The sequence below is a fragment of the Peromyscus californicus genome, unplaced genomic scaffold (genome assembly GCF_007827085.1).
Source record: "Peromyscus californicus insignis strain IS unplaced genomic scaffold, ASM782708v3 Scaffold_5__1_contigs__length_169319896, whole genome shotgun sequence".
Lineage (NCBI taxonomy): Eukaryota > Metazoa > Chordata > Mammalia > Rodentia > Cricetidae > Peromyscus > Peromyscus californicus.
Window position 1 is genome coordinate 9,231,900 of NW_026294573.1, and position 18,258 is coordinate 9,250,157.

Consider the following 18,258-nt stretch of genomic DNA (forward strand, 5'->3'; position numbering starts at 1 on the left):
TTCCTCCTTTTGCCGCCAGTACCACCCTGGTTACAGCGCAGCTCCGGGGCGCTCTCTGGCCTTTCTCTCCCGGCGCCCCTTCTGGCTCCCTCTGGTCACTCCTTCCTGCTCTCTACCCTCGGCCTCACTGCTATCTCAGTGCATTGAGACTCTGGACATGACCAGAGCTGCATGCAGCCTTCCTCTCTTTCCTCGCCTCCTTAAGAATCTCAAAACCTTCAAAGGGTTTCCCAGGATGCTGTGAGGCATAAATAGACTTCCCATGCCAGATCTGATTCTCTGCGCCCCCCACCCCACTCTGCGCCGCACAGGAGAGCCTTGCTTCCTCTGGGGACCTCTGCCAGATTAGACAAACTGTCCCCAGGAATCATCCAAATCCTGAAAGGCAGGATGCTTCCATTTTCTGGACAAAGCCCAGGCAAACTACAGTTCCTAGGTCACATTTGGCCCACAGCCTGTTTTTTGTAAATAAAGTTTTATTGGGAAGTGATGCCCATTCATTTTCATATTGTCTGTGGCTGCTTTCACTCTACAATGGCAGAGTTGAGTGACTACAGCAGAAACTGTTTGGCCTGTGAAGCGTAAGATATTTATTACCTGGCCCTTTTACAGAGAAGGGTTTGCTGGCCCAGCTTCTGGTTCCTGATTTCTGTTCCCTCTCTGGTAAAATATACATTGCATGAGATTTGCCGTTGTAACCTGCCTAAGTGTGTAAATCCTTGGTGTTAAGTGCATTTTCAGTGTTGTGTGGTCACCATAGTGAAGCTGGGATTACATAGGAACCCCGTGCTGGGGGTTGATTTCAGGCTATTTAAAGTCCTGCTCTTTCGGAGAGCCTCTGCCCCTTGTCTGCCTAGTGCCTCCTGCTCTGTTCAGCTGTCCCTCTTACCCTGAAGTCCCAGCCCTTCTCTCCACACCAGCCCCAGCTCCCTCAGAGCTCCTGCATCCAGTGCACCTCCTGTAGCCTTTAGCAAACATTTTAACCTCAGATCTATAGTTGTCGTGATGCCCCACTCCCACCCCTGGCCCACTTTGCAAGGTGAGAAGGTATACTTTGCAGGGCTGTTGGGATAAGGGAATGAGTAGTGGCTAAAAGCAGCTGAGCCCAGAATACAGCAGGAAGGTCAAGGGTTTCCCCAGGAGGCACAAGATGCAGCATCCAGCCCTGGGAAGGTACTGTGGAGCTTTCCCTGACCCTGTCGGGGAAACCTGAGTCTGAGTCCTTGGAGATGGCACAGCTTCTGAGTCCAGTGTACCTTTGGAAAAAGAATGTCCCCTGGGGAGTGCACTGGATGGTCCTAGGCCCCTCACACTTGTTGCTGGGCCCTGCAATGTGGCCCATCCTCTAGACCATCAGCTTTTATAACATAGGGGTCCTGCCCTCCAGGACCTGAGCCAACTGCTGGGAAGAAGCAAGACAAGAAAAGGGTCTGAGTCCATGCTTCAGCCTGTGAGGGTAAGGGTGCAAGCCAGGATGTCGCTCTGCTGAGAAGTCCCCCCGGGGTCACTAAGTGGGTGCTTGCTCTGTCCAAGGTCAGCAATTAAAGCTGCCCTGGTGTGAGACACCGCAGCTGTGGAATAAACTGGGGTGCAAGGCTTCAGTTCGGAGGGGGACGGTTGGAGGTCTGGGACTCAGTTATCTGGGTGTCTCTTTTGTTGGCTGTGCCGCAGTCCCTTCCTGGTCTCCACACCTCTCCTCCCCTCCAGGCCTTCTCTGTGTGCTCCATAAGTTTCTCTCTCTTCTTGCCTTCCCACACTCATGCTGCCCCCCCCCCCCCCAACTCATGGCTCGCTCTCCCTCTCCCTCTCTCCTTTTCATCTACTCGGAAGGCTTTACTTTACTTCCTTGTCACCCTAATTGATTGCATTAACCTTTCAGCGTATTGGATTTCCCCGGCATCGTGCAGAGAGCCCTGCGCAATATGCTTATAATCTGAGCCATAATGGACAGCTTGCAGTCAACAAGCCCCTTCTCCATCGGCCCCGTTGACATCTCTCTCCCTTGCCCAGGCCACCATGGCCACTTCTCTGGCTGGCAGGGGTGGAGCTAGAGAATGGGGCTTAGGAGGAAGTGGACACATACTTGGGCCTGCCCATGCATTTCTCTGCCTTTCTTGTGCCCCTGGCTGACCTTGCTCTCCTTTTCCAACCTCTAGCTTCTAGTCTTTGCTTGCCTTTCTGCTTTCTGAGACTCGGCCTGATGATGAGTGACTGCTCTTGGATTTGGTCAATGAGAGAATCCCTGGTTGTACCCAGCCAGCCACCTGGTTATGGCTTTATCTCCCACATTGGTCTCAGGCTTGTGTGATTTGGGTGGGTGGCAGGAGATGTCTCGAGGTCTCAATTTCCAGCCTGTTTTTGTCAAGGGTAGAGAAGTGGCCCACGCACCAGGGAAGTAAAGCTGGGAAAGCCTCCAGGATGGGCTGGTGTGACCGGGTAGGAGACTGGTGGAGGAGGTGGGGGGGGGAGAAGTTTGTCGGATGGGTTCTATCAAATTACTTTCTTGAGGGACACCTGCTAATCTAGCAGCAGGTAGAGGAGCCAGCCTCATGCCAGCTGCCTGGTCTTAGAAGCCCAGCCCCAGACTGAGTCCCCATCCCCCGTGGGTTCCAGCCAGGCCTTCAGCTCAGCAGCCTGATGGGTGAGTCACTCACGACAGGATGGATGTCAGGTTGAATACATTAGTGTCAGCTGGAGGAGCGGGATGGAGGCTCCCATTAGCCCTGGTGGTACTTCCTTCTCTCCCAGACCTTCTCTCTCCAGCCCTTTGCCCAGCATCTTCTCCTACGGACCATCCCCACCTCCTGCCATCACTCTATCACTCCAAAGGGCAAGCTTTGGCAAGAGAGGGCTGGACCTCAGTCCTTCCCATCCTCTCCCAAGGATTTTGGGGGTGGGCAGAGGGCACAGCAGGAAGAAACCAAGCAGCGAATTAAAGTTTGTGATTGTCAGTGTCAGGAGAAGCTAAATAACCCTGTAACTAGTATGAAGGTGAATTCACGGTCTGCTGCACATGGAGAATATGAGTGTCTGCAAGACAGCGAGTGTAGCTCGGGAGTCTGCCCGCCACGGTGGGCAGCCCTCTCTCCAGGGACCCCGAGGAGGAGGAGGCGGCGGGAGGAGGCCACGCACTTCCCACCCCTGGCAGGGAGCAGCTGCCCAGGATCCCCCACCAGACATGGGGGTGGGGGGCAGCTCAGGGGCTTGACAGCATGCTGGCCAGCAATCCAGGGAGGCATTTGTAAGCACCAGCAGTATACATTCACAGACACCAAGCCCCATATTAACAGTGGATACTTGCAGATCACTTATCCATGCCAGGATGAATGTTGTCTTTGAACCTCTGTCCACAACAGGAGAGCATACTGCTATCACTTCTCCCTACACTAGTTTGTGGCCACTTTATTGAAATATAATCTACATACCATAAAATCTATCCATTTTTAAACATACAGTCCAGTGATTTTTTTTTTTGAAGTGTATTCACAAGGGTGTACAACCATCACCACTGTTGACTGTGGAACTTGTCCATCTCCCAGGAAGAAGCCCCCATACGCCTTGGCAGCCACTCTCCTCCCCTCCCCCACCCACAGACCCAAACAACTCGTAATAGTTCCCTTTAGATATGAGGAAATGAGCGCACAGAGAGGGCCAGTGACTTGGTTAGGATTACACAGCCAGTGGCCGACGGAGCTGGCATTTGAATCCAGGCAGATGAATCCCAAAGCCAGCGTTCCGTGTCCTGGTAGCTGCCCCCACCCCATGCCCTGCCTTGAGTTTCTGACAGTTTGGGCTCAGGCATGTACATGCACCATCTGAACATGTAGGCCCAGGCAGCAACATGAAACTCTCTTCTCCCCAGGTATGCTCATGACTCCATGCAGAAAAGCCTCACCCCCACCCCCACCCCAAGACAGCCAACATTCCCTCCTCCCCTTGCTCTTCTCCCAGGCTTCTCTTTCCCAGCCCCACTCCTGGAAGGCAGGCTTGGCACAGAGACCATGCAGCAGCAGGACAGCTAGAGTGGCCTGGGAGACCTAGGTGGCTTTGGGATTTTAACATGAGAAATCCCAGAGCCTCCTGCCAGTAACTGAAACAAAGTGCCCACATAATGTCGTAGAGCAGGGCCCTGCCAGGGTCAGGCTGCCAGCAGGGCAGTGGCTACAGGGCGCCCCTCAGCCGGGTACCTGCCTCATGTCCCACCCTCCCTCACATCTTTCTCTGGTTTCTTTTCTGCTGTGTCTCACCCATTTTCTTTCCACCTGCCTCTCTTCTCTCATGCCCCACTTTCCCACCCCAAAAACTTAATTAAAAAAAAAAAGACAACAACAACAAAACCCACTTTTCCAGCCAGTCTCTTGGTATTTGCAAAAACTGGAAATTTAGGTGAAACCATCACTGCTTCCGATAAGTGACAGATCAAGGACCAGAGGCAAAGGGAAAAGCAGACACACAGAAAGAATGAGTCTGTTGGATTGAGTTTGGGTTTTTTTTTCCTCCTTCTTTCTCCCTCCAAAGTGGAGGATCCGGCCGGGCCAGTTTGGATATTTATTAAGAAAAAGCCAAAGATAATTAACTTTTTTGTTTTTGTTTTGTTTGCGGGTGCCTCCCCTGCTGGCACTCCAGGCTGCCTGGCAGATCAGACCTGCTCCCTGTTCCTGGGCGCTGGGCTGCTGGTAGGGCTCCGCTGACTCCCCTAAGTCTGCTGGGGCCACTAGCTGCCTACCCAGCCACCTAGCTTGGGTTTTAGACAGGGCAGCTCTTATGCTGCCACCAATGCCACCTCTCTGGGCTCTCCCGAAGCACCAAGCACCCTTTGGAGGGCGGTAAGTGGTGTGGAGGAGGGGCTACTGCTAGGTATCATGGTCAGTACGTCCCTTAAAGAGGGTGGGGGTAGGAGAGAGTCTCTCCGTGAGGCAAGGTGTTCCTTTGGCCAGTTCAAGGCTGCTGACTTCTTTGGGGAGGGAAAAGAGAGCAGAATGTGCTAGAAGAGCAGGGAGAGGCCAGATTTTGGCCACATTGATCTCTCTCTTGTCCCAGGAAACTGGTACCCTGCCAGGACCCATAGCCTCTGGAAACGCCTGTTAAGAAGTCCCTGGGACACAGAGCCTTGCTATCTGTCATTCTGTTCCCATCTCTGACCCAGCCTCAGCCATCAGGGGGCCCACCGGAGTGGTTCTGGGAGCCACACTTAAGTGAGAAGCTCTCTGTCCCTGAACCCCACTGGCTGTGGCCCAGATCACCAACCAGGAAGGTAGCTCTGAGAGTCTGAGGCCTCACTGTGAGAGACAGAGCTGAGGACGTCTCAGGAGCCAAGATTGCCGGGATAGTGAAGATGGCTACCGTCCTAGCCAGGCTTAGGGGCGTGGTTTGCTCCTCTGTTAGTGGGTATGTCGGGCCCCTCCCTGCAAAGGTGCTCCCCTCTGTCCCCCTGGCTGCATCCCTGCCAAGTAAAGAGGCAGCAGCCACCGCGAGGTCGCTCCAGGTTGGGAAACTGTTCTGGAGTTAGACAGAAGGGAACATTTTTGAAGGATTTTGCTGGCCCTTTTTTTTCTCTGAAATATAAGGATGTGCAATTTTTTTGGTTTCAATTTAGCATTGGAGAATTTTATAATTTAGTAATTAAAATCTCTGATAGGCTTTAGAAATTGCGGCTAATTGAATTTAATGGGAAGATGATTTTCAATTTTATTTGATTACCGGGACCCCTGGCATCGGTATTTATGGGAAAAAAATGGGAAATGTGCTGTGTGGGCTAAGATGGCATAATTGAATTAGGGATAATCGGATTTCTCCGTCATGAATTTCACTATAATTTTCCTATAATTTTCCATTAGATATCTAGTTTACAAATATTCACAAAGAAATGAAGCTCTTTCGGAATGGAGATTGCTGGCTAACAGGATTACGGGCCGAGCGTGCGGCTGTGCCAGCCCCTACCCTGCCATAATGTGATCCCTGTGTCTGCCTTACACTTAGCGTGGCCTCAGTGTCTTGCTTCGCCACCCACTAGACAGTTCCATCCGACCCTTTGTTTCTTCTTCATCTGCGCTTGTCCCCTGGGCCAACACCCACCTGTCCGGAGTCCACACCCTCTGCTACCTGCTGGTTGAGCCTGGCTCCAACTGAGGCCCAGGCCTTATTGAAGTGTCTCCACCCTTCTGTGTCCCCTCATGCTTCCTGTCCACACTGTTTTTCCTGACACTCTCCCTCCATCCCTGCGGAGCACTCTCAGATACACGGACGCCCTCGCAGGTGCGAACATGCTTGTTCACATGCACACACAGTCCTCTGGCTAAGGCTTCTGTGCCCTGGCCCAGTCGCCTCAGAGGGAACCAGTTTATTGGGATCCTGGGGTGGGGTGCAGGAACAAAAGGAGCCTTGTTCAAGTTTATGTGAAAGTTACAAATTCAAAATGAGAACAGATAAAGCATGAGATACCTGATGTGTAAACAGGTTGGTGAGTGAGAAGGCCCCAGGCTCGGGAGGGAGAATGAGTGGGCACATGGGGTGCGAGAGGATGCCAGCCAGCAGCGTGGCAACCTGACTGGAGAGAGTGGGGGCTGGTGTGGGCCACTTGACTGGATGAAGTTACTAAAGAAGTTTCGATTCTGCTTGGGGTGGGGTGTCCTGGAAAGACCTGGAGGCTCTGAGCCCGGGTCCTGGAGACCAGTAGAAATTGTGGGATGTTCCCATGGTGGCTAGTCTCGGGGTCTCAGAGGTATTACCACATCAGAGTTAAGAAGGCGTAGATGGGCCACAGCTCTAAGAGATGCCACATGGCTAGCCTGCTCCCATTGATGTGGGCACGTGCTTAGAAACAGAGCAAACGAGATCTGGAGGCTCTTAACACACAGCCTTTGACTCGTGGCCCACAACCTCGATGCTCTGGCCTTTGGCTCTGGCCTGATATCCTAGCATGCCAAGTTGGCCTCTGTTTCTTACTTCACTAATCTGTCCTCCCCTGTACATGGCTCCTTACTTCTGAGTCCAGCCTACTCCACCCGCGGTGGCAGACTGCGACCCACTGCCTCTGAAGAAAAGATGCTTTCCAGGTGGCCCATCCCAGGACTCTCCCCACCATGGGTCATATGTGGCAGCCCCTCTTGCTGGCCCTGATCTGACTCCTCCTGGCTCTCTTGGTCCTGCCCTGTCAGCCATTCCTAGTCAGCCTTTGACCTTCAGAGGCTACAAAGTTACTGTTCTTACCTAGGTTACTGCAAGGGAGAGTTGTTTTCCTGCCCTTCCTGAGGGTCAGCCCTGATTACCATCAGCTGAAACCTAGGACATTCAGAACCAACCAGAGGCTGTGTAGGTCCCTATGCAGGGAGCTCCCTGTGTGCGCAGACATCTTCACTACCACACATGGCGCCAGACTTCCTTCTTCACCTGGTTGCCCACACCAGGCTGGGGTGTGGGACTAATTGCCTGTTGTTACAAACCAAAGCTACAAGGGGACAGACTCCTTGTTGGGGTTTTGGGGGTGGGGGTTGGACAGCAGTACCCACAGAGGTTTCCCAGGGCGGTCCTGGACACAGATCATGGCTCTCTCTGCCTGGCTTCCCTGGGCCAGCTGTTGTGGAGCACGTGGCTTGGTTTAAGGAGCCCTGTTTCCTTATTCGGGGTTTTAGGGCCAGTGGACACCCAGTTAAGTTAGGCCTTTGCACACAGGGATGGAATGGACCCGAAGCAGAGGGTGTGTGACAACCTGGACTGAGGTTGCCAGGAAGGCACTAGGAAGGGTGGCAGAGCAAGAGGGGGATGCGTGTTCTTTGTGGGGCCATTTAGAACTAAAGAGCAGTCAGAAGAAAAGCAGAAAAATAAGGAGAAAGTAGGAGAAAGAGTAGATTGTTAACTCCCTTGACGTCTTTGCCTCAAGGCCTCCTTGGGCCCCTCCCTTTGCAAAACAGAAATATTGCAAAAATAGGCCAGCGCCATTTTGCTGAATGCTGCCCAGACCAGGGAGAGCCTAACTAAGCCCATTCTCCTCCCCTCATCGGAAGGCAGTGTGGCCCATCTCGCAACAGGAAAAAGGACAATAGGAAGAGGTAGACAGCACTGGGCCACCAAGGGACAGGGAGCTGGGCACGGTAGGCACAGGTATCGGGTTGGCAAACCTGCTGAGGTCCTGCTCTCTGCAGGACGCTTTCCTTGAGCCCCACCAAGTCAGATGGTAATGTGAGGTATGAATACCTGTAGCTACAGTATGGACCGTCTAGGGTTGTATGGGGGAGGGAGGCATGGCAAGAGACCTACAAACCCAGGGAGAGTCAAGAAAGACAAGTGCTCGGTCCAGCCCTAAGGGACATCCGAGTGAGCAGGGCGGGCGTGGTCCCCAGGGAACAGGTGTCAGGACGCTGGCCAACTTGGTTGAGGGGCGCCTGTGTTCAGGGATGGGAAGGAAGCCCAAGGGATGATGTGGATCAACGGAGGAGACTGCCTAGAAACTGTGAGGGAAGAAGAGAGGGAGGAGGAATGAGCAAGGCCTGGGGACTGGAACATGCGTGGCCTGACATGGTGGGACTCGAGCCATTTTAGGGCAAAAGCAAAGCGAAGCGATGGAAACTTCTGACAGTGCGGCCTGCGCGAGCGCGGTGGCCGGCGTGCGGGAGTGCGCACGGGGGAGCGCAAGGCCGACGTGCGAGTTTCCCCGACACACCCAGCTGCGCCGCGCGCGACTCCTTTCTTCTTCGAACTCCCATAGCCACAACAAAATGAGGGAAGTGGGGTGAGCAAGGGGAAACAAAACCCCTTCCACATCGGCCCCACCCGCAGCCCAAGGGCAGCTCCGGGGGGAACGGTAGGAGCGCGCGCGTGTGCCGCAAAAGCCTCGCACCTGCGCTCGCTCCCGCGCGGAAAAGTTTACGCGGGCGCGCACAGGGTGGCCGGCGGGGCGAGCGGCCGAGGAGAGCGAGCGAGTGCGCGCGCTCCCGCGGCGAGAGTAAGCGCGTGTGCGCGAGTGCCCTCTCCCCGCTCCGCTCGGGCGCACGACTCCCCGACACAACCACACGCACCGCACGGACGCACCAGCCTCCCCCCCGCCCCCGCCTCCCTCGCACGCGACCCCACGAGCGCCGGCCCCGCCTCCCGCCGCTCTGAGCTTTGGAGAGTCACAACGCGCCCTCAGTCCGCCCGAGCCTGTGCGCTGAGAGCGCGGGCGCGCGTGTCCGAGGCGCGGGCGCGCGCGCCCATTCACCTTAGCGCCACGGCGAGGCGTGCGCGCGCGCGCGCGCGCGGGTCTGATCTTTCACCTGCCGGAGCCGCGCGCGCGCCCGGCGAGGGGCGGTGCCACGGCCGCCCTGCCAATCACCTCGGCGCCTGGCAGCGCCCGGCCGCTCCCGCCCGCCCCGCTCCCTCCTGCCAAACTGTTACCCTGAGTGTTACCGTCAGGAGCAATGACATCAGGATTTTAAAACAACTTGTTATTCGGGGAGTAATCAGTTGCAATTAGGCATTAATTAAGTATTATGAAAGTTGATTATTTAAGTGAATTCGGCTTTCGACTCTCCGACTATGGTGAGTACCGGGAGCGGGCGGGGGAGGGCCGGGCCGGGCCGGAGCGGCGACCCCTGAGCGCTCGGGACGGGGCGGGGAGGGGGGAGGCCCTCGTCCTGGCGGGCCCGATCCCCAGCCCGGCCACGGCCACCGGCAATTTCTGTGTTAGTTGAAGGAACTCGGAGCTGCCGGGAGCGTGCGGGCCGGAGCGTGAGAGCGAGCGGGAGGCGCGGAGCAAACTTTCCCCGCCGCCGCCGCCGCCCTCCCGACCCGACCCGGCCCGGCGCGCGCCCCCCAGCCCGGGATGCGCTCGGCCCGGCGGGGAGGGACAGCGGGCGGGCGGGGACAGGGGGCCCGCGAGACACTAAACACATTCTTTTCTCTCTTCTTCTTTTCATGGCGTTTCTCGAAGAGTTTGGGACCAAGGAGCGGAGAATGGATCTTGGAACAGGTACGGGCGGTGGGAACCCACGGGGAGGCTCTTTCACTTTTCTTTCGGTTCTTTGACGGAAGTTAGTATTTTTAGCCCAATGAGCTAGCAGCTGAGCCGAGGGTACCGGACAGGCGCCAAGGGTCTGTGCCATGGTCCCTGCTAGCCCTGCTTTCTGGATGGTGATATTGTTATTTGTTACTTGCCTAGTGACTGTGACTAATTTGATGCTTGTCATTATGAAAGAGCCGAGGGGACCGGGAGCTGGGGGGCACCCAGAGAGAGGATTTAGGGGTTTTTTGTGGGGGTTTTTGTTCTCCGTGTTTTTCTCTTGTGTTTTTTAGACACACACTTTTCCCTTTGCAAAGAGCTCTGTGTGTGTGGCTTATGGGGTGTGTGTTTTTATTTTTTTAGTGGGGGGTGGTTTAGTTTTTGAAAGCAGCGTCCTGTTGGGAAAGGTGGTTAGTCTGGTTTCGGGGCGACTGTCTCAAGGTAAAGGAATTTAATTTATTTGGGACAAGGCTGTGTCGGATGATCAAGCTGCTTATTATGGCTAATGAGTGTTTTTCACCTGAGAATCTGTGGGCTGAGGTGGCTGTTATCAGTTCAAAGTAAGGGGCCCAGGACTCTCTTTCTCTCAGCCCCCCTTCTAGCCCCCACCCTGGGAGGTGATGGTAGGCCAGACCCAAGACTACATTTAGATATCTGGGTCTGGGGAGCCTGGCATGGGGCTAGGGCTGACTCTAGCTAGTGTCCCACTGGCCTGGGGCAGAGTTTAACCCGTGAGTTTGGTGTCTTTCTAGTTTTGATTTAATGGTATCCAGTACTTTTCTGAACTTCCAACCTCAGTCTAGTGAAGTTAATCTTAGTCCTCTGGACTTCTACCCGCCTCCTCTGTGGAAACCAACTTTGGGCCAGGACCCTCACAGCCTCGGCTGTCAAAAGCCCCACTCTTCTTTAGTGTCTTAGAGAAAAGCAGATTAGAAATTCACCCCTTCTGTTTCATTTGGGGGAAGGGAAGGTGGTATTAGTTAGAGTTGGCATTAGATCTGTCCATGTTCTCGTGGCGTATAGTCCCATAGGACCCAAACAGCGACAGCTGCCTCTCTGAGGTCAAAGGAGAGTGAGGCAGAGAGGACAGTCGGGAATGTGTGTTGTGGGGGCAGGGAACCTTCACAGAGCTCTTACACTGTAGAAACAGGTGTGTTCTTGGCTGATGGGATGTGGAGGTCCTCTGGACACCCGTGCCCTGGAAGGGCATGACGCCCCCTGCTGGGCAAATTGAGGAAGGTGTCTGGAAGCCCTTGCTGCCACCCTGCCCCTCCCTGTCCTCCACCCCAGGAGAACCAGCCCGCCCCCACCTCTAATCAGGTGTCTCATCACCACCCTTTCAGGACCCGCCCCCTTTTCTTCAGAAATGGGGCCCCCACCCATGCCAGCCAAGAAGCAGACCTCAGAGACAGGCCCAGCGTTTGGCACCACCCCCTACCTGGCACAGGGGAGCCTGCTTATGGGCCAGCACAAGGGACTCAGGCATTACTCAGCTGGAAGGCGGGCCCTACCCTCTTCCTTTTGACCTGAGTGCCAACTGGAGCTGGCTCCCATCCTGCCATGCCAGTCTCCTATGCTGCCGTGGAGGCATGATTCCATATCCCTTCTGGGGAGTGTCGTGATGGCAGGGCAGGAGGCAAGTGGCAGGACCTCCTGTGGCACCTTCAGGGCTCTGGAGAGACTTACTGCTCTCCACACTCCAGGGACAGGCTCTGGAAACTTTTCCTAGAAGCTAAAATGGCCAGGAAGTCATCGAGCACAGCAGGGCACTCCCAGTGGGACCAGAGTCTGGACTCTGGCCACACAGAGAGGGAAGGTCCGTGGTGTCAAAGTTCTGTTTCCTGGAGGAGTTGTCTAGTGATACCTCCCCTCTCTTCTCTGATCTCGGCAGTTTCACTGAATCTCAGAACTTCAGAAGAAAAGCACTTTCCCCTCACTTCACAAAAAAGGGGAAGCAGACTGGGACTCAGTCAGATCTCCCTTCCCTGAGCCCATCTCTAGGGCAACTCCACTCTCATCTTCAGGAGCTGAGAGCATCTCCCTTGACCTCCCCGATGCACAGGGACATGCCAAGGCGTATTGCTGGTGCAGTGCAGTACAGGGCTGCCTTCCTTTGGGAGCAGCCCAGGGAGCTCCAGCTAAGGGCCTCAGCACGTTGTAAGGAGGGAAAAGCAGGAAGACTTGTCAGTACCAAAGATCTCCAACAAGTACTAGATGGTGGGTTAACTATCCCCTCCAGCCTTGGACACATCGAGGTCCTGAAACACTCTGACCAGGAGTAATTCAGTGGCTTGGGAGAATTGAGGTTTCTCAGGAGGGGACAGGAGGATCTCAAGACCCTCAAGGGCCATGTGGACCCCTTTTCCCCCACCATAGTTCAGCCAAGGGCTGGATCAATCTGGACGTCTTTAGCAATAAAAAATGCCGATGTCGTCCTAATTCACCAGGCCCCGAGATGACAGCAAATTTACATTTTTTAATTAAACTAGCAGCCAGTTTTTATGAGAGGGGGTTGGGTTATGCAAATCAAATGGTTGTGTACGGAAGATTAGGAGAGTTTGGGAATAAATTCCACAAATGCTAATAAAAAAAAAAAGGAGAGAGAGAGAGAGAGCGAGAGAGGGAGGGAGGAGAGAGGAAGAGAGGAGGACATGGTTCCATTAGGCCCTTTTAGAGTGATTTCCCTGGGGGAGGGTATGGAGAGGGGGAGGGGGAGCAGGGAGGAAGCTTTCAAACACAGGTAGAGCCATCCCATAGTTGGGAAGCTCCTAGGATTGATCCCCACCCCCATCCCAGCTGATTCCTGGGTAAGAGCAGTAGAGCTGTGACAAAGAACTTGTCCTTGATTATCTGGGATCTGTTTGTAACGCCCCTCTTGAGAAGGGAAAAGCTGTCCTGTAGAGGATCCAAGTAGGCTGTTCTGGGTAAAGGGCCAAACAGGCAAGAGACCAAGATCACAGGGATGGCCACTGAACACAGAGGAGCTGGTGAGGCCACCCACTGACGCACCGTGGTGGCAGACCTGTCATCCCGACAAGTCGACAAGTCGTGGGGAGGGCTCACTGAGCCAGGCCTGTCTCCTTGTCCTACTGGTACTACAGGCCGAGACCTTTTCTCTTAGGCAGACCCTCTGCTCCCATGTCACCCAGGGACCCAGACTTCAGTGACAGGGAGGCCGGGAAAGGTGAGGCCAAGGGAGCTGGCCCAGGAAAGAGCCTGAGTCACGAGGACTGCAGCAGACTCCCACTGGTTGTGTCTTACCCCAAGGAGCAAAGAACTTGACTTTCCACACTCAACCCCTGCAGCCAGAGTATCAGCACACAGAACTTCTGTGAGCCAAAGGTTCAAAGCCTGGTATTGCCAGAGGTGGAAGCTTCTATGAACCCTCATTGCTCTGGGTGCACTTAACTCAGCAGGCACCAGGGAATGGCAATGGCCTTGTGCTGCTTCTGGAAGGATTTCTTGTTGGGTTGGGTAAACTAGATCACCCTCAGTTTTCCTTCCTGCAGACTGTACTTGGCCAGATACACCCACTCAACCAGTCTAAGCTGGGGCCAGGCTGGGCACCGGTTTTGCTAGTCTGCAGGGGGCGGGTGATCTGGTGCCATCTTGGCAGGAAGGAGCCATCAGAGCCAAGGACAGCATGGGCTGTCTTGGAAGTGGTGTGTTTCCTGGTACCATTCAGACCGGCTGGCTGTGTACCCAGCAGTGACACTGGGAGGGACTTGAGCATCAGATGACCTTTAAGGTCGTTGACTACCAACTTGATTTTGCTCAGTGAGGCAGGCGTCCAGGGAAGAGTCACATGGGTGACGTGAGCAGTGTATCATTGGTCCCTTCTTAGTGGAAAGCGTTTGCGACACCAAGCAGCTCAGGGCTGTGAAGTGGCTGTGGAGCAGCCCTGATACCAGTTAGAGTGCAGTAAAATACAGGTAACAGGCCTGGCATGGTCCTTCTCCTACAGAGGCAGAGGCAGCAGGAGCAGGTCTACAAGGGTCCCCAGAGACCCCACCTCAAACCCTCTTCCCTGGTAGGGACCTGTGAAGGGAACCCACAAACGCTTAGGAGAGGCACAGGGAGGTGGGAGGGCGCGACATCAGCTAGGCATCTCTCCCCGCTTCCCTGGCAGTGCCGATACTCCCCACCCCCACAGCCAGGGAATCTGGCTGAGTTGCAGTTTGAGTTTTTATGATGGAAAGTAAAATAAATGGAGGCACCTTTGCAGGGCTGAGTCACTGTAGCAACATCTCCTCATTAAAGCTGCTGCCCCTGGCTCAAGTCCCTGCCCACTTCACCAGGCAGGGATGAGGTGGGGCTCTTGACTTCTCTCTCTGGACCCTGATGGGTCGTGGCAGCATCCCTACCCCTCCATCAGCTACCTTAGCCTAGCCCACCCTTATTAGAGAATCAGGTCCTCAACTCACTACCGACTCCAGGCCCCAAGGTTCAACCCTCCTGAGCTTGTTTTTAAATCTTGATCAACTACTACAGCCACTGATTTCTTCTGCCCCTTATACCGATCTTCCCCACTTTCCCTTCTCCCAGTCCTCGTGTTTAGAGAGGGAAGGAAGTTGCTCCAAAGTAATTACTAGAAATGGGTCCCCAAGGCAAGCAGCAGCTGTTGGGGTGTCCAGGCCAGGGTCTATCTAGCAAGTCAGAAGGTGCTGGGAGCCAGTGGGCCTGAGGTGTGGAGGAGAATCAGTTGGGCAGAATGCCTTACTGGGTGGCTTATGAAAGGCGGCAGGCTGGTGGCCTGGTGTGTCCCTGTCTGGCTGTCTATACCTTACACCTCAGGCTCCCATGTGAGGGAAGAGCCCCGAGCTGGGCGGTGAGGCTGCAGTTCAGTGAGTCCTAAGGAACTTGCAGAATCAAGGTGCCTAGGCCCCCAATTTGCAGGCATGCACAGTGTAAGAGAGAGCTGGTAGCCTCTCATACTAAGAAGAGGGGCTTGAAATGACGACCAGGATGTTCATGAAAGAGTGGCCTTGGGGGCACACTCCCGCCATGCAGGTCTTTCAGACTTTCCCCAGGCCTCTCCCCTCAACTCGGAGAGCAGTTACTTTCCATTGTGCAACCACAGTTTTCTGCCTTTTTGCCAGGCCACCCAGCTCTGGCAGGCAGGCCCTTCCTACTCACCTCTCTCCCCTACGCCCCTTGCCAGCCTCATACCCAGTTGGCCCTAGAAAGAGATAAGAGATAAGAGGCTGGCTGGGGCCTGCTGCTCTGAGGAGCTGGTTATACCCATGGCATTGGTGTGCTAGGACAGCATTCATGTTCATGTGCCTCGGTCCCCTGGAGGCTAAGGCCAGGGCCCTTGTTTTCCTCTACCGCTACAGCTCTTAATGCTGACCATTAGACATGACCATTAGCTGCTGTGTTGACATCTCTTCCCAGTGCTTGGTATGGGGCTGGGGCTCATGCCTTCCCACCGTAAGTGCTGGTGCAATTGATTGATGGAGATTCCTCTTCCCCAAGTGCCTGCCCAGCTCCTGAGTCGGGTAGAAGGAGGGAGGCAGGAAATGTTGTCTGAGTCCCTCAGGACCTGGGCTCTAGCTTCTCAAGAGCTTCTAGGGCCTGCTTTACAGGAAGGAATGGGTTGGAATCATGGATGATGTGAGGGGGCAAGGGGACATTAAGACAGCTGCTACTAGCCATGACTATGGTATGTAAGAGGGCGGGCACAGAGTGTGAGGTCAAGTTGCTGTGGTCCATCTCTCCTGTTTCCCCTCCTGCCAAGCAGACTTCACTCCGGGATTTCTCTTCTAGGCTAGGCTCTCTCCAGTGTCTGACTAGTAGAGGCAGGAAGGCTAGAGTGAGGAACTAGCCCAGACTGCCAAACCTTTGGAGCTCTGCCTTATGGTAGAATGCTTGGACCATACCGGAAGAGCCATGGTTCTTAAAACCATCTCCTAGGCCTGCCTCCTGGGGTGTCCTCTGGGCCCACAGCCCTGCTAGAGGCCTAAGTGCTTGGCTGTTGAGACCGCTTTCTAAAGCCTGTCTCGTGGCCTGGGCTGAGGCTAGGGCAGTCCTTGGCTTTGGAGGAAATAGTGGGGAGGAGACACATACTTTTTGTCACTCTAGATACCAGGTGTTCCCATGGATACACTCAGAGTTGAGCTTTTCTTATAGGGCTCTGTCCTTGAGTTAAGGGGACCCCTGGGAGGGAATGTGCCTACATGAGGAGATTGGAGGAGCCAGGCTGAGCCGCCTTAGGGGATCCCCACCTTAGTTGGAGGCCTGCAGAAAGACTGCTGGAACTTGTGTCGCTAGACCCAAAAAGATGTCTTCTCCATGGTCTCAGCTTTCATGTCCTTCCAAACAGCGCCTTTCTCCCTGCTGCCTGAGAGCCCAAAGCCACAAGGCCTGGCCAACCGAGGATTGACTGGGTATTTTGCTGACCAGCAGGGGGCGCCCTACTGTATCTGCCCCAGTCCTTTCAGGGACCTGGGCATGTGGGCAGCCCTGGTCCAGGCCTTCTGGCTCCGGATGGGGGAGGGGTAGCCTCCCCTCCCCGCCCCCCAGAGGTTCCTTAGCTGAGTTTGTTTTTGCCAGGGTGACCTGTTTAATCATCTCATTTTCTGGTGGCCGTTTATTCCTCGTTTCCACGGTTACGGCCCCATTAAGGGGAGAAGCAATAAGGCAGCGAGTCAAACAGGTAATAAAAACATTAAAGCCCTTGTGCACAGAGAGAGGACGGGGTGGGGGAGGGGGCTCAGTGAGGTGAGCCGGTTCAGGGAGCAGCCAAGGTAGGGGCTGCGGCCTGGCCCTGGCCTCTGGAGGCTGTGGGAAGACTACTCCCCAAGACCCAGTTGAGCTTAGTCCCCGGTCCTCAATGCCCTGGCAACAGGCTGTCTGTTGGAGGCAGAGCAGGAAGGAGCTAAGTGAGAGGGAGAGTAAGGAAAGCTCCCAGGACTGTCCCCAGAGAGTTGCATGACCTGTTCCAGGCCCCACCTCACCCTCGCTGGCCGGGGGTGGGGGCTAATTTCTGACATTGTTTTGAGCTCTAGAATTTTTTCTGCCAACTTTATCAGAAAGCATATTTGTGGTGAGTGCTGCTAACAGGGCCAGTCTGGTGAGTAAATATTCCTGGTGTGAACGGCCCCGTGACCTTGAGAGGGACAAGCACAGCAGTGTGGGCCAAGGGCATACGGAGGGAGGAAGGCCAAGGGGCCAGGAGCGCTTGGACTAGGTGGCAGACCTTTCCTGAGAAGGGGTCGGGGAAGGTGGGAGGGCCAGGTTTGTACTCAACGGACCCTGTCAGCAGTGGTCTATCCCACGCTCAAGTGCCACCTCCTTCAGCTGGTTAATGTGACTTGCCCCTGGTAGATGGGCCGGTCCTTGTGGTGACCACAGAAGAGTTGCTGGCCGATCCTCCTAAGGGCTCCCTTCCTCTAAGAGGATGCCGCAAAGCTGCAACAAAAACCAGCCTTTGGCCCAGCTGCTCTGGACCCAGGGCAGAGAGCTGTGCTGGCCAGGGAGAAATGCCAGGAAACGTGAGGGTGGCATCAGAGCGGTGCCCGTGTGTGCTGGAGCAGCCACTGTTGCCTGGAGCCCAGGGTTGATTCACAGGGAGCCCAGAAGGCCAGGACTGGCTCTAAGGTGTCTCTGGGTAATGGAAGAGGCTGCCTTCTTCTTCTTTTTTTAAATCTTCTATACTCTGATCTCTTGCAAATTCACAGAGGCCTGTGTGTCTCTGATTATTAATTTCAACGTTGATTCTGACTAGCGAGGGGAGAAAGAAGGTGTGGGAAACAGGGGAAACCCTTTGGCTGGGAACTGTGCCTTGGGAGCAGGCCTAGATGAGTTAATATTCCGATCAAACAATTAAAAATAGAAAATGCTCCCGCGGCACCAGCTGCTGAAGCTCTCAGCAACTGTCACCAGCGGGTTCAGGGGGCAGGTGGTACTGGAGGAAGCCTCTCCACAAACAGCGGAGTTCAGGGATAGAGTGTGTCCACTGCCCTCTCAGGATCTGGAGCAGAGGTTAGGGCTCTGAGTCCTTTCAGCTCCCCTTAGGGGCCAGAGCAGGGCCTGTGCAGCCTCAGGGCTGCCTTTCTCCCCTGCAGGGCCCGGTAGTGTGGTGAAGTCATCGCCAGATGCCCTGGTAATTGTTTTAAGAATCCAACTTAAAATAAGATGAAAACTTATATTCCTGGGTGAGGAGTAATTTCCCATCTAATAGTAAATTAATGAAAGGCTTATAGCAGGCGGCCTGGCCAGGAGGCATGTGCATCTGATAAATCCGAGATCTTAGGCCCACTAGCTCTAGACCTGGAAGTGCC

At 54.7% G+C, this 18,258-nt stretch overlaps 1 protein-coding gene across 4 annotated transcripts in view; it reads left to right on the forward strand.

Annotated features, from left to right (window-relative positions):
- The window catches only part of Casz1 (castor zinc finger 1), a 146,724-nt gene that overhangs the window by 85,658 nt on the left and 42,808 nt on the right, over window positions 1-18,258 (forward strand). For 2 of the 4 annotated variants that reach the window (XM_052717353.1, XM_052717354.1), the window contains exon 4: window positions 9,908-9,946. In XM_052717353.1, the coding sequence (XP_052573313.1) occupies window positions 9,931-9,946 (16 nt within the window). In that variant the 5' untranslated portion in view covers window positions 9,908-9,930. Of the gene's footprint in view, window positions 1-9,352; window positions 9,517-9,907; window positions 9,947-18,258 lie in introns of those variants that run through there. The other 2 variants (XM_052717352.1, XM_052717355.1) reach the window with 2 other exon arrangements.